Source organism: Etheostoma spectabile, chromosome 20, assembly GCF_008692095.1.
Source record: "Etheostoma spectabile isolate EspeVRDwgs_2016 chromosome 20, UIUC_Espe_1.0, whole genome shotgun sequence".
Taxonomy (NCBI): domain Eukaryota; kingdom Metazoa; phylum Chordata; class Actinopteri; order Perciformes; family Percidae; genus Etheostoma; species Etheostoma spectabile.
Window position 1 is genome coordinate 18,289,053 of NC_045752.1, and position 14,148 is coordinate 18,303,200.

At 40.5% G+C, this 14,148-nt stretch overlaps 1 protein-coding gene across 1 annotated transcript in view; it reads right to left on the reverse strand.

Annotated features, from left to right (window-relative positions):
• Window positions 1–14,148, reverse strand: part of crybg1a (crystallin beta-gamma domain containing 1a) — a gene marked incomplete in the record, with an annotated part of 47,702 nt that overhangs the window by 135 nt on the left and 33,419 nt on the right. The window contains 19 exon segments of the mRNA XM_032499684.1: window positions 1–157; window positions 491–653; window positions 2,001–2,159; window positions 2,434–2,557; window positions 3,622–3,761; window positions 3,897–4,029; window positions 4,460–4,572; window positions 4,678–4,707; window positions 4,938–5,064; window positions 5,918–6,063; window positions 6,345–6,471; window positions 7,275–7,435; window positions 8,045–8,080; window positions 8,179–8,305; window positions 9,039–9,178; window positions 9,637–9,814; window positions 10,585–10,703; window positions 10,806–10,844; window positions 11,687–13,791. Coding sequence (XP_032355575.1) covers window positions 69–157; window positions 491–653; window positions 2,001–2,159; window positions 2,434–2,557; window positions 3,622–3,761; window positions 3,897–4,029; window positions 4,460–4,572; window positions 4,678–4,707; window positions 4,938–5,064; window positions 5,918–6,063; window positions 6,345–6,471; window positions 7,275–7,435; window positions 8,045–8,080; window positions 8,179–8,305; window positions 9,039–9,178; window positions 9,637–9,814; window positions 10,585–10,703; window positions 10,806–10,844; window positions 11,687–13,791 — 4,256 coding nt within the window.

Consider the following 14,148-nt stretch of genomic DNA (forward strand, 5'->3'; position numbering starts at 1 on the left):
GCGTGCGTGCGTGTGTGCGTGTGTGTGTTCCACAGGGTTCATAATGAGTTAGCAAGAGGCTCATCAGATCACAGGATGTCCAAGGTCCAAATTTGGTTCAATTTTCTCTCATCGCATGTGTTGAGGATCACCTGGTTCTTGTCATACTGATGACCACCTAAGAAGCAAAAACAATATAATACAAGTTAGTGTTTTTTTTAACTAAAAAAACATTTTAGACTGTTGACACCAATGAGTCAGAATAATTAAACTTGAACAAAATGTGGTTGAAGCAGCAATTATTTGACTAAAGAGAAGTTTAGTGAGGGTGCTTGTGCAACCAGCCACGTACTTTAATCATGGCACCTCTTCAGTACACCAGGAGAGGGAGCTGTTGGTTCAGGGCTGACTGAATCTTGATCACATACTGACATAGTTGAACCTTTTCATTTATCCTATTAAAACCTCACTCTACAAATACATGTTTGAAGTTAAGACTAAGCTATCTGACCTTTGACCTCCAGGACCAGGTTAGGTTTGAGGTGACAGTGCACTCGGCCATCTGGGGTGATGTTCCACAGGTGGTTGCCTTTGCCTCGCTCCGGGGCAACACAAAGCCGTCCGCCCTCCATCACCACACTGCCTGTGGTCTCCAGGCAACAGTTGTCCACCAGCTGGAGACATAGAGGGCATGGTGGTTGAGGATGAAGATGCATAAGTATCGGTTCACTTTCCTTGCTGTCGTTATATTATGATATTATGGCAGACCGGTTGCCATTCATGCTGATTGGATACTATGCATCCTGATAAGGTTCCCTTGGCCTTTGGAATTAAAATACACCCCCCCCCCCCCCCCCCATCACATACCCTTCCCATACCTAGAGTTGGCACGGGATACTTTCCATAAAATCATCTCTTAATGCATATCAAACCAGCTATTCGGCTATATGAAATAAAACCAGTCAATATCTAGGTATGTGATGGGTATGTGATGATGTGGGGGGGGGGGGGGGCAAGGGAATTCCAAAAGGCCAAGGGAACTTTATCAGGATGCATAGTATCCTAGAGCCATAAAATAACTGGCCTTCAAAAACAAAAATCTGCCTGCCTCTATGGGAATTTAACATATGGGTGTGTATACTCATGCCCCTGTATTTTAAGGAAGAACACTTATTTAGTTACGATACATTATTCATTCACAAAGAAAAATGTTTTGTCCCACTGCTTAATTTTCCACCGAACTGCGTTGAAACCTGACTACAAACTGGAATAAAACCATAATAACCTCTTTGGCAGAGGTATCCCCTGGAATGAATAACGTCTGTTGGGAATACATGTTTTTTCACGCTTTGCATATTGTCTTGAGCACGCCCTTGTTTTCAGGTACACAGTTAACTTAAAATAACTGTGCCGGAGTGTGGAGTATTGTCATCACGAAAGCCAACTTCTGGAACGGTTCCTACAGAAAATAACATCTGTTTGATCACACTTTTTGTGCAATAAATGTAATATTTAGGGATCAAATGCGGCACTGACACTGTTACTGTAGGGAGAGTGAGCCCAACCACAAGACTGTCGGAGAACAAAATACTAAAGATAATAAGGTGAATATTAGGCTTTTAAAGTCGTACTAAAAGTACTTGTAAATTAAACACTTCAGTATAACCTGATTGTGCTGTTTGAAGACATTGTTTGCCTTTTTGTTTTGTTAAAAGATGATTGTTTTTGACATTTTTAGGCCATTATTTTTGACAGAAAAGGGGACAGAGAAGGGGGAACATCGGCAAAGGGCCGCAGGTTGGAACCCAGCCCACAGCCGCTGCGTCGAGGACTAAGCCTGTGCGCTCTACCAGGTAAACCAGACGCCAAGGCCCTGCAGATTTTAAAGCAAATCTATCTCTGTCTGTTGTCCCTGTAGGCTTCACTAGAGTTTCCACGGACAGTGTGGGTGACTAGATGAGGTGGTTTACCCCCTGACAAGTGTTTTTGCAGTTTTGTGTGGTGTTGGCATAATGTTGTACCTTGCAGGTAAGCTGCCCGTCCCGATAGAGCCAGACCTGCTCTAACCCTCCAGTCTCCTCCACAGCCTGAACCCTCATCAGCTTGATGTCATCCAGAGTTCCCGTCAGGGACATCACACATCCGGTCCCCCTGTTCCGCAGACGGATGTACATCTGCTTCTGTTCGAGGAAAACGTGCAAAACCACATGTTTAGATTTATGTTATGAACACATGTCACAGTATTCTACAACTAGATGTGTGACTGTTTTTTTGATCTGACTTGATTAATAGTGTGTTTTTATTTGGTATTTTATTTATTCCTTATTTCGTACTTCTTATCCACGTGAGAACTGAAAATAAACAAAAGAGACACTCACTTGATGTACGAGACTTTGTTTATTACTAATAGTCTAATACACTTTTTTGTGATGGCTCATTTCCCTCCCTCCATACCTGGGGTAATGGACGTAGGGATCCTAATTGCTGCATGCCGCTGAACTTCCACAAATCAGTCACTTCACCGGGCTGGAGAAGCAGCTGTCGACCCCGGTAATTACTGCCTTCGTACAACACCCACCTAGGGAGAGCACAGCCATGGGTGTCAGTTTAGTTTCACGAAGAAAAAAATAAGACATCACATATATTTACATTTCATGCTGAGCTTCATGATTTATGATACATTTGTGAAGAATCTTGGTGGCTTCCTCACATGTTTACTGTTCTTAATGAGAACATGTCCAGTTCAAAAAGCTGAGCTAAAACTATTTCAGGAAGTTGCATGTGTCCCTGTCAAACCTTCTGCAGTAATATGAACATTTGAATGTTTGCTAATTTAAACATGTAACTTGCCAAACATAACAAGGTTGACTAGTTTACATACATTTAAGGTATACTTGTATACACAATTGAAGAGCAGAAGTTATATGGAATTAACATTTTGTGTGCTAACGTAATACATAACGTAGTGTTTTAAATCAACTTAATAACGAACAGCCCCTTAGTATGACTATTTCATGACCTGTCAATCAGGTTGGGATTAAAAGCAATTTTGACTGTGTTTTGAGCAGTGTTGTGTGAGATTTGACAGTGACACTGCCGTGACAGAGGCTGGTAGCAGAGCAGTCATGGCAAGGGAGAAGCAGCCAACGCTAGGTTTTGAAAGCTTTGTGGCTTTTTGCTGGACGGCGCTCTGAGCGGAGAGCCGATGACCTGCCATTCAACCCGCGCTGGACTCGTTCATAACGAATCAGCCGTCATTCTGTGAGTAGAGAATCCAGTCTGCAGTGTAGTTCAGACACTTCACTTACAATCACCACAGATTGGCTTTATGATCAAAGATACTTTTTGTATAATTAATTTCAGTCCCTGCCAGAGACGCCTGCTTTTAAAAGTAATGAGTAACGTAAAAAGTTACTTTCCATAGGGGTTAACTAAGTAAAGTAACAGATTACTTTTATAAGAAGTAACGAGCAAACACTACTTTTTAAAAGTAACTTCCCCAACACTGGTTCTGAGTGAAACAACAATAATATAAATATATAATTAATGAATTAGTTAATATAAAAAGTAGCCAATTTGATTAACTGTGCCTTTAAAAGATACCAAAAACATAATAGTGGAAATGTTTAAAAAGTGACATACATTCCTCCCTCCACCACCAGGGAGCGTATGCGCGTGTCCATGCCTGCCTGCATCAGGTTCACAGCTCCGTTAGTCAGCACCGCTCTGCGGCCTCTACAGCCCACCTTACTGAACAGGACGATGGAGGGCAGAGACAACTCCTGAAGAAGAAGAGCATTTATTATTAGTCTCATCCACAATAACTTAAAATTCTTCCTTTATCACCAACAATGCAGACTGTGCATCACAAAGGGCCCAAATATAGTTTTTCATACAAGCAGATAGACAATACTCACATGTCCAAGGGTCTGTATGGAGCGAATGGTAGAGTCTGAGGGCAGGAAGCCCATGGCCTCTGTGTTGGGGTAATCTCCCTCCTCCAACACATACATGTTCTCTGTGAACTGAGCTCCTTCATATGCCACCCATCTGACACAGAAAGACACACACACACACACACACACACACACACACACACACACACACAAAAAAAATTGTTGTCATATTGTAATTTTGCCAGTTACTATCATCTTTAAAATCTATTCTCATCATAACACAACTTTACACACTCAGTGTCACTTGTATTAGTGTTTTCTCCCATTCTATCATTAGGTTGTTTGTTATTGTCACTTTCAGGTGGAACTTGGGTGCCCTGAATGTTGCTAAGTTTATTCCATGATTTTTTAACCAAGCATGTGGAATATAAACTTTGAAAGAAAAGAAAAAAACGTTTTCATGTGGCAAAAGTCCTTTTTTAATTTTGTGCCAAATAAATACAGCATCCAATCTTCCGCCAACCATGTTAAATCTCTAAGAGCCAGAGAGGCACTGACAGTTCCAGGTAGTGTTTGGTGCCTACCTGCCAGCCAGCACCTTACAGGACTTGGGTAGGAAGTCCTCATCCAGGGCTGCTGCGCTGTCCTCCTGAGACACCAGCCTTCCCTGGAAGTCCGACTCAGAATACAGCTGCACCTGTAACACACATAAAAACTGAACTAAGCAACCCAGCCAGCACAGAAAAAGACGGGAAAATGGAATAATCTGTTTGATATAAAGTATTAATTGGAGGGATGATACCTTGAATCTGGTTGTTACCATCAGTGGGTCCTATAAAACGGAAAGGAGGGAGGTATTAACATACTTTAACAACATCAACAGCATTTCATCAACAATAGAGTTGTTAATAAAATGCTCATTTAGCTGTTGCTAAGACTTATTTCAAATGCTTAAAACTTTCACTAAAAATGACATTTACTTAAACAGTTACACTCTATTTCCAATGTGAAAAAAATTAGCCACATCTTGTTTTTTAACCGATCGTACACATCTTTTCTTACATGGAAGACCGGCTGTATGGATGAGATGTTGAAGTTCTGGGCTCCCCAGTCCTCTGGGCTTGCATACATGCCTCTCTCCAGAACGTAGAGCTCTCCACTGAATCCAGGCTTCTCAAACCCCACCCACCTGCCAAGGAAGCACACAAAAAGATCCTAAGATGCCAAACCCCACAGTGACAGAAGTCTTTTATTAGAGACAGATAGCTAAAGCGGTCTCTTCATAATCTGTTTGGTTCTCTCATTAAATCACTGACTCGGGCTGCATGTCCATGCTTCTAAAGAGGTTGTAAAATGATTCAGCTGGCGAGGAAAAGCAAACAGTAGAATGTTACATAAAGAGGTTGATAAAGGTTAAACAAATTCACTCAGCTCAAACATTCATCTGGTTGATTGGAACAAATCTGCTAACTAAAAAAATGTGTACCCTATGTTTTAAAGGCATTCTTTAATATGAATAACTGACTTTAAAATGTGTTCAAACATTTGTAAAACCTAAACAATAGCCACTTAAAATGTTTCGAAGTAATTTCATTCTAAGGTCCGTTGCACCATGACCTCAAGCCAAACACTTGAAATAACTTCTAATAAAACAAGCTGCACAGTAGCGTAGCTGGATTGAAGCCTCCTTTTTGCAGAAACTTCAAAAAGAAGTATACCTTTAATAGTAACCAAAGATTCACTCTTCTTATTCACATCAGTGTAAATCCTTACCCTCAAGAGAAGGAAGCTTTTGTCATGCTTTGTCAAACATGACGTATCAATTACAAAGCTATGTCACATGAGATTATTCATAATTGTGTCATCTGTGTATGTATGTATGTATACAGTGATAGAACGCTTACTTATGTATAGAAGGTGAGGGCCACACGCCCAAACACTATAAGGGCGTGGACAACACAGAGTCAAACTGTTTACATTCCATCTTTATGAACTTTAACTTTGTGAGTTATTGGGTTTTTTTGTTGGTTTGCTTGACTTACACTCCACCCATGACGTTGACAGACTGAGTTTTGGCACTATGGCCGACGTCCTCCATGCTGAGGACGGGGTCCAGCAAGTCCACGTTGCGCCCCAGTTTATCAAAGTGCGGCTCACTGAACAGTTTGACGTGAGGGGAAAGGAAATCCTAGGGAAGATGATTTGGTGAAATTATTAGAAAGTAAAAAGCAACTTCTTTCATTTCAAGTTCTCACTGTCCAGGACAAAACCTTTCCACACAGAAAACAAACTCTTTTTAGGTTTCCAGTTCATTAAGAATCAAGAGGGGCAGAGCGGGCAGTGTTTTAATGAGCAGTGAACTCCAAAAGGTGGAGTGCAGAAACAACACAGCAATCAGTGCTTAGTGCCAGAGAAACAAGCTCAAACAACAAATCTTGCAGATCATCATTTCACACGGGAGATACTCACTGTGCATACAGGCCGAAGTGACAGGAGCCCATCCTCAGATCCTCCCCAGTCACTGCAGTGAGGATACTCCCCCTCCTCCAGGATGTACTGCTGGCCTTCAAAGTCTGCCTCTTGATAGCCCACCCAGCTGCAAGGACAAAACAAATACATGTCACTAACATGTTAGTCTAAGCCATGTCAGGGTTTCCCCTAAAAATGTGTTAAGCCCGGTGGCAAGTATTTTTATTTTATTTATTTTTACAAGGGCCAGTCCCAGGCCGACGGCCCTACAGTTTCTGTAATAACAGAGTCATTGAAGGAATTGTAAAATGGAGTATTTCAAAAAGCTACACAAGCGATTCCATAGAGCCCAACATTAAGTCAGAGCTAAAAGTTTCCAACCAACCCGCTCCACTGTAACTGTAGTTCAACCCTTGTGTTGTCCTCCCAGGTCAAAAACTGACAAAAATGTTGACATTTTTGTCCCTTTTTTAGACTTAAGTTTTCACTAACACCACCTTACTACCACTAGTTGTACACTACTTTTTGGAATTGATGGTCAATAACCCTCATTTTTATATAACTATACCTAATATTTGAGTTAAAAAAGCGGAAATTATGAATTATTTTGACTAGTAGTTAAGATCAGAGGAACGTGCAGATGAGTTTAGTCAGGAATGAAAGTGATCAATTGTATTTGCAAAAAGCGTTGTATGGAATCCAAGCCATTTTTTGTGGTAATTTCTTCCTCAATTCAAATAAGATTAAGATGAAAGTGGTAGCCCACCGGGCCTTAGCCACTGGGAATAATATTTTAAATGTAATTTTAAGACTTTTTTTAACCCTCCTGTTGTCCTCGGGTCAAATTTGACCCTTTTAAAAAATGTCTATATCTGAAATATGGGTTTCTTTTTAACCTGCCCTGCATCTATTAACTCAACAGATACTTACAGACCACCAAGAATCTTTAAAGACCCCACTGTAGACAATGTCTTCTTGTTCTTGTCTGGTTTGCCTGTTTTCTCCTCTTCCAGCTCTACTTGCAAGTTATACGCATCGCTGTCAACCTCTATGCACTCTCCATCAAAGTTGGGCTTCTCAAACACTAAGGCCTGGGTAAAGAAGAAAGATGAGCGTTAGTTGTGAAGAGAGACCTTAATGCTTTTACACACTGGGTGTGTGACGAATAAACAACACAGAAATGCAAAAAAAACTCGACTGCAAGGTTTTCGTACCTAAACCTTTTTGTACCAGGTAGCGATGTGAATTTGTGACAGTTGCAACACAATAAAAAAAGTTTGAATAGATTTGCGCATCTCATCATCCAGGGATGATAAACTCTAGCTTTTCCTCCTCACTCAACATAAGACACATCCCTTTTTTATTTTATTTTCATCCCAATGTAGTGAAAGAGATGAAGAGTTCCAATGCTTCATGTGAGGACACTGGCTTGGCCGTGTCATCCTCCCCAGCTCCACCCTTTTGTCCAAAAATTGTCACATCTGGTTTCTAAAAACCGACAATACATCAAATTTATATAGCTCTTAAGGTACTCAAAGTCCCTTTACAGAGCGGAATAAAAGATGATAATAATAACAAAATATATAGTTAAGAGCCTGGACTAGCTAGCCAGACCGTGGAAAGCCTTTGCCTATGTGTTGGGTTTCTATAAACAGCCGACATTAATAGATGCAACAAATGCACTGCAATGCAAAACAAACCTTGAATTCACGAGGATGCTCCACCATTATTGGTCCCTATAATGAAAAGAACAGTTCTCAGACAAAGACAATTGACAAAAGGACAGTATAGTGGAAACACACACATACATATATATATATTGCAAGTACTGTACCACTCGGAGAGGTCTGAGAGACCCGATAAAGGGCTCAGGGAATCCCCAGGACTCCGGGCAGGGATACTCCCCCACCTGCAGCACTCCAACAAAGCCTCCAAACCCTGGATCAGCGTACACCAGCCAGCTAAAGACACACAGAGACAGGAAAGGGGGAGTAATGACCCTTTAGGCCCTTATTTAATGAATTTAGTGACGCAAACCTGTCTTATCCTGTTGCACAATGAAGGGACTAAATACAGTACTTTATCTCTACACCAGCTGAAAATGTAAGTGCTAACCATCAATAAGCTTCATCCTGCAGATTGCATATTATTTATTCTTTTCGTTATGCAGGACATGTTTATTCACAGAGAAATCAAGCAAAAGCTTGAATAATGGCGCCCCAGTGTGTTATATCACAGAGCATGTCGGCATTCTGGGAGAAAAAAAAAAAAGGTGTGACGTGTAACACACCAGCGTTGGCTCCGAGTGTGTTTGAGCCAAGCCGCACTGTTATTACGTTACTATGCAAACCCTACCAGACCCACAAACCACCAACTTAATGCAATATAGTAGCACAATTGTCACTAGTGAGAAGGACAAAGATGCAGTGCCCACGTGTGTGAGTATGTTTCAGAAAGTGAGTGGAAAAGAAGGTGTGAAAGTCCGAACCATCCAAAAAATGCTTTCACATTATAAACAAACCGGACCATGGTTCAGTTTAATCCAGACCAAGACCACCAAAATCTGGTCTTTTGATCCGGACCCTGATCCAAGGCACCTTTCCACCTGCAATTTTGGTTTAGACCAAACTGAAAAGTCCGGACCAAATGAAGTAGGTGTGAAAACGTCCTAAATGAGCTGTCAGCTGAACTTACACTCCAGAATGAACCTTAATGGAGCCAGTGGTCTGTGGAATCCCAAAGGAGGCAATCTCTACAACGTCGTCACAGTAAGATGACATCCTCCCCAACCCATTGACCTCTGCAAACAGGTCGATTTGGGGTATGCTATAGTCCTATAAAACACAAAAATTACATTGTGTAAGAATTGCATTACAAATAAGGCCTGGTAACAGGTTGTTTGAAATGTTTAGTGCCAATACATTACCAAAGTGTTTGAGTAAGATAGCATTTGTTTGATAGTGTACTTTATGTAATAGAACACTTTTTAAACTTTTTATACTTAACAAAAAAAGCCAAACTTTCCTTATGTTGAATCTACATATTAAAACTCCACCTTTATGAAATGCAGTCTAAAATTGGCAAAATTGGAATTCAATCAGACATGGTCTGATCGAAGAAAAACTGGAAAAAAGTACAAATCTGAGTAAGCATTCAATGCGAGCTTTTGGTACTAGACATTTTTTTAATCCTTTTCGGTTATATGAGGTGGGAAACAACATAACAGGCCAAATAGTTACAATAACAATATGGAAACAGTATGACAGACTGCCAATTGAACAGGTTAACTTACTCTAACTGCCAACTGAATAGAACCTATGACCATAGGTGCTGTTGGTACAGGTTGACCCATCTGGTCTAGTGCTGATGGTGTTTCCTCCTCTGCCCACATATTCACTAAGTGCTCTGTGGGACCTTCTTCAAGTGCAATGATACGACCCTGGAAGCCAGGTTTTTCAAAGAGGAGCCAGCTGAAGAAAAACAGAACTGCATGATTACGTCAAAGAACCCACACATCCTGCACACGCTCTCTTTAACCTCCTCCCCTCTGGCAGGCGCTACAGATCCCAGTACAAAAACAACCAGACATGTGAACAGCTTCTTTCCCACTGCCATCACTCTACAGAACTGTGGATACGAGGGGTCATCCCCACTTTGGCCACTCACCCATTTTTCCACACATTACATTCTTATTCCAATATGCATCTTGCACACTACTTTGCACGATTGCTTTTTGCACTTTACAGCCCACTCCATGTGAACTTGTCTGATATTAGGTCTTATTTGTATATTTTGATGATAGGTGCCTATATGTATATTGTTCTCTCTAAACTGTACAGTGTGTGTCTATATTACTATTTGTCTATGTTTACTACTACATGTCTATTTGTTGAATTTATAGAGTTAACACCTACCAAAGTCAAATTCCTTGTGTATGTAAGTATATTTGGCCAATAAATATGATTCTGATTAAAAATCTGAAAATGTGTGAAATTATGCATCGCTTAAAAAAACAATAAACAGCTTTGAGGATTGCTCCATCAGATACATACATGCTTACAGGGACAAAGAGAAACACAGAAAACAAGTAGAAAGGATCTCGTAGGAAGGCTCTTAAACATGGCCAGTACAAAAGAGCCGAGTGCAGACATAATACCTTGATAGTTATCTACATTATACTCCATATACAGGTTTTATGGAACTATAATTATACACCTCCAAGTTTACCAAAGACCCTTACCATCCTCTGATTACTCTGACTGAGATGACAGGGGAAAGCTTAATTGCGGTGGCATCCTCTAGATCACAGTAGAGTTCAAACGGCTGCCCTCCAAACTGAGCATGTTCATGTATCACAATCTGGATGAGGAAATACATATGTTACTAAAATATATAGCAGAGAACAATGTGTTATTGACACAAAGAATTTAAAAAATCCAAGCAAATAACATTTAATGATACCTTTCCAGGCCTTTTGTGAAACCCTCTTACTGCAGGTATCTGGAAGAAAATGTAAAATTTTGATTATGAACTTGATCTATTGCTTAAAAAAATAAAATAAAATAAAAAATCCTTTAGTCCTCAAACAGTGGAGTTAACTTCATTTGTTAGCCTCTTCAGAGCCAAATCACTTCTAGGTATAAAAACCATTTCTTATCACCATCCGTCATGTTCCAAATGAGTTCATTTGAATCATTTATCAAACCTTTTCAACCATGTATCTATTACTTTAAGCAAACTATTTAAACCATTCATTACGTTTTACTATTTCGACCATTTATCCATTATATGGTGTTCAGGTGTTAAAGCTTACTCAATATATGGATATATTTTTTTTTTCTAACCAAATAGTGATTACTATTCGGTTAAATAATGGTTGAAACTTGAGTAATTGTCTAACAGTTGTAATGCCAAAGTTGTAAAGGGAAAGACATAAACACTGTTAACACTGTTGCAGTAGGTATCATCCATGCACACTGTGTTTGTCTTAACACAAACATAGTTTTTGCATAGTTCTCCTTTATTTGCATATTAGTGCAAATATCCTATTGTGATGTTGCCGCTGCACTTTTAGCTGATCCAGGCAAAGATTCCCTGTGTAAAATTCCAGACGGAAGACGTGCTCCTTTGACCTGTCCTCACTTGCAAATGATTCATGACTTTGTTGCAACAAAAGAACAGTATATGGAACGGAGACATATCAATGTGTTGTGTAAAAGTCTAGCGGCCCAAAGCCTGATTGGCTCTAAATGAATGTAATTTCTTTTTGCTAAAGAATGTTAATTATAATTCGGAAAAAAACTAACTGAAGCCACAACAAAATAAAATGTTGAAGTCCCTACCTTAGTTGTAGAAGTAGCAAGTCCATTTCTAGAAGTCTGCTGGCTAATGTTGCTGGTTGGAGGCACTCCTGCAGGCTCCTTCAGGCTCACATCCACATCGGGTACTCCTGATATCGAGGCCTGGTCTATCACAGAACCCTCAGGATTCATTTTAGTTTTAGTTGTCTGTGTAGAGCCCTGGGAGGCCTCAGATTCTGGTTTGTTATTCTTGAGGTACTTCTCCAAATGAACAGGCAGCTTTATCTCAGAGAACAAGGGCAGAGGAGGAGAGGAGTGGTTGAGTGCTGACTCACTACCTGTACCTATACCACCACCCACAAGTGGGCCTTGATCTGTACCTCTCACACCCTTCTTATCTGCTTCAACGGCAGGCAAAGGTGATTCAACAACTTCCTGCTTTGCAAGTGAGAGCAGGCCCTGTTGCTTGTTAGAATGTGTGTTATTTGAGGCGGAGGTAGCTTCCTCTTTGGCCTTCCTGGAGGAATGAGGGGAACTCAGTAAGTTAGAGAGGATGGACATCCTTCCAAGTCGTGATATCAGCTTCCCAGGCTCTTCTCCATTGTTTGTTTGTCCCTCTTCTTTTCCTGCTTCAATGTGTGTCCCCTCGTTGACTCCATCTTTTCCTTCCACCTCGTCAAGTGATTTAATATTGTCCCTTGGTGTGTATATGGCACTATCTTCTGCGCATTTTTCTAGGGTCAGTGCTTTCCTATCAGCTGCTTTTTGTTTAAGCACCATAGCTGGGGAAGGATCCCTAAAAATGTTTCCATGTTTTCTTAAGCCAAACTGGAATTCCTCTGGATCAAACGTTCTCTCAAAATGGTCCTCCTTGATGGCTGGCATGGCATAAGGTGGAGATGGGGACTTTTTACGAACATGCCTCTTTGGAGGCAGCGAGAACGGAATGCTGGCCTCCTTAATGCTCCTGATAAAATGATCAAAGTCGTCAGGCTCAAGAGATTTATCCTCACTGGCGGAGGCATTTAGTATTCTTTTATGTTCCTTCTTCTGTTTTTGATGCATCACATCCAACCAGCTAGATGGAGACTCCTTTTGCTGAATACTTTGAGATGTTAAAGGTCGTTCTGCTGTCGGAGAACGAGACAAACTGCCAGTAAGTGTTGGCTTTGAAGGCTTTGGATGATCACTGAGTTTTATGGGTTTCTCTTCTTTTAAAGTCTGCAGTTTCTGTTTCAGATCTGTTTTTGTTTTTTCTTCATTATTCTTTTGAACATCAGGGCTATTTAGTACTTTATCAGTGGGCTTGTCTTTTTGTTCTTCCCCACCATTTCTGCTAGATGCATCTTTTACAGTAATGCGTTCCGACTCTTGCTTGGCGTCTATCTTCGAGGCTTTCATCTGCTGATGCTCCTGCTTTGTCCCTTTGTTTTCAACTTCACCATCCTCTTTCATTTCTTTTCTTTTGTTCTGTTTACTATCAGTGTGACTACCTGCTTTTTCAGTTGGGAAAACAACTGAGTTAGCAGTCGGGGCTTTGATATCTGTTGATTGTTCAGAGTTTTTCTCGGGTTTCTTAACCTTCACAAGTCCAACTTTGACAATTGAGGGCTTCTGGTCCTTTTGGGTGCTAACTTCTGAGTTAGCATTCTCAATTACAACTTCATTCACCTGACTCTTTATTGGTGTATCCTTTGTTTCAGTCTTCTCTTTAGCTCCATCAGCACTCTGAGGTGTAGTGCTTACAGCTTTTAGTTTTTGAATTTGGTTTTCTGATACCTTCTTTGGAGCTTCTGGTTTAATTGTTGTCTCATTCGCCAAACTCTTTGTTGGATCCTTTGTTTTGGTCTTCTCTTTAGTACCTTCAGCACTCTGGGTTTCCCTACCTACTGCTTTTAATTCTTGACTGGTATCTATTTGTACAACTTCAGTGGTCTTCCCTGGAGCTTTTTCTGTCTCAGGTTGTTGTATTAGGTGGGCATTTAGAAATTTGGATTCTGCTGATCTAGAAGCATGTTCCTCTGTTTTTTCAATGTCATCATCTTGGTCTCTAGCAGTTAAAGTCGTCTGTTCCTTGGCTCCATCAGCATTCTGAGTTTTGGTGCTTACAACCTTTATTTCTTGAGTTTGGCTTTCTGATATCTTCTTTGGAGCTTCTGTTCTCAGTGTTGTTTCACCCACCAATCTTGTATCTGATGAATCCTTTGCTTCAGTATTTTCCTCGATACTGACAGCATTCTGAGTTTTGGTGCTTACAACCTTTATTTCTAGAGTTTGGCTTTCTGATATCTTCTCTGGAGCTTCTGTTCTTACCATTTCCAGTTTTTGTTTTAGGTCAGTATTTGGACGTTTGGATTCGGTTGATTTGTTTATTTCAGGTTTGGTTATGTCGGCATGTTGATCGCTAACAACTATGGACAACTGGTCTTGTACACTAACCTCAATGTCCCCATGCATAATTGCAGTGTCATTCGCCAAACTCTTTATTGTTGGATCCTTTGTTT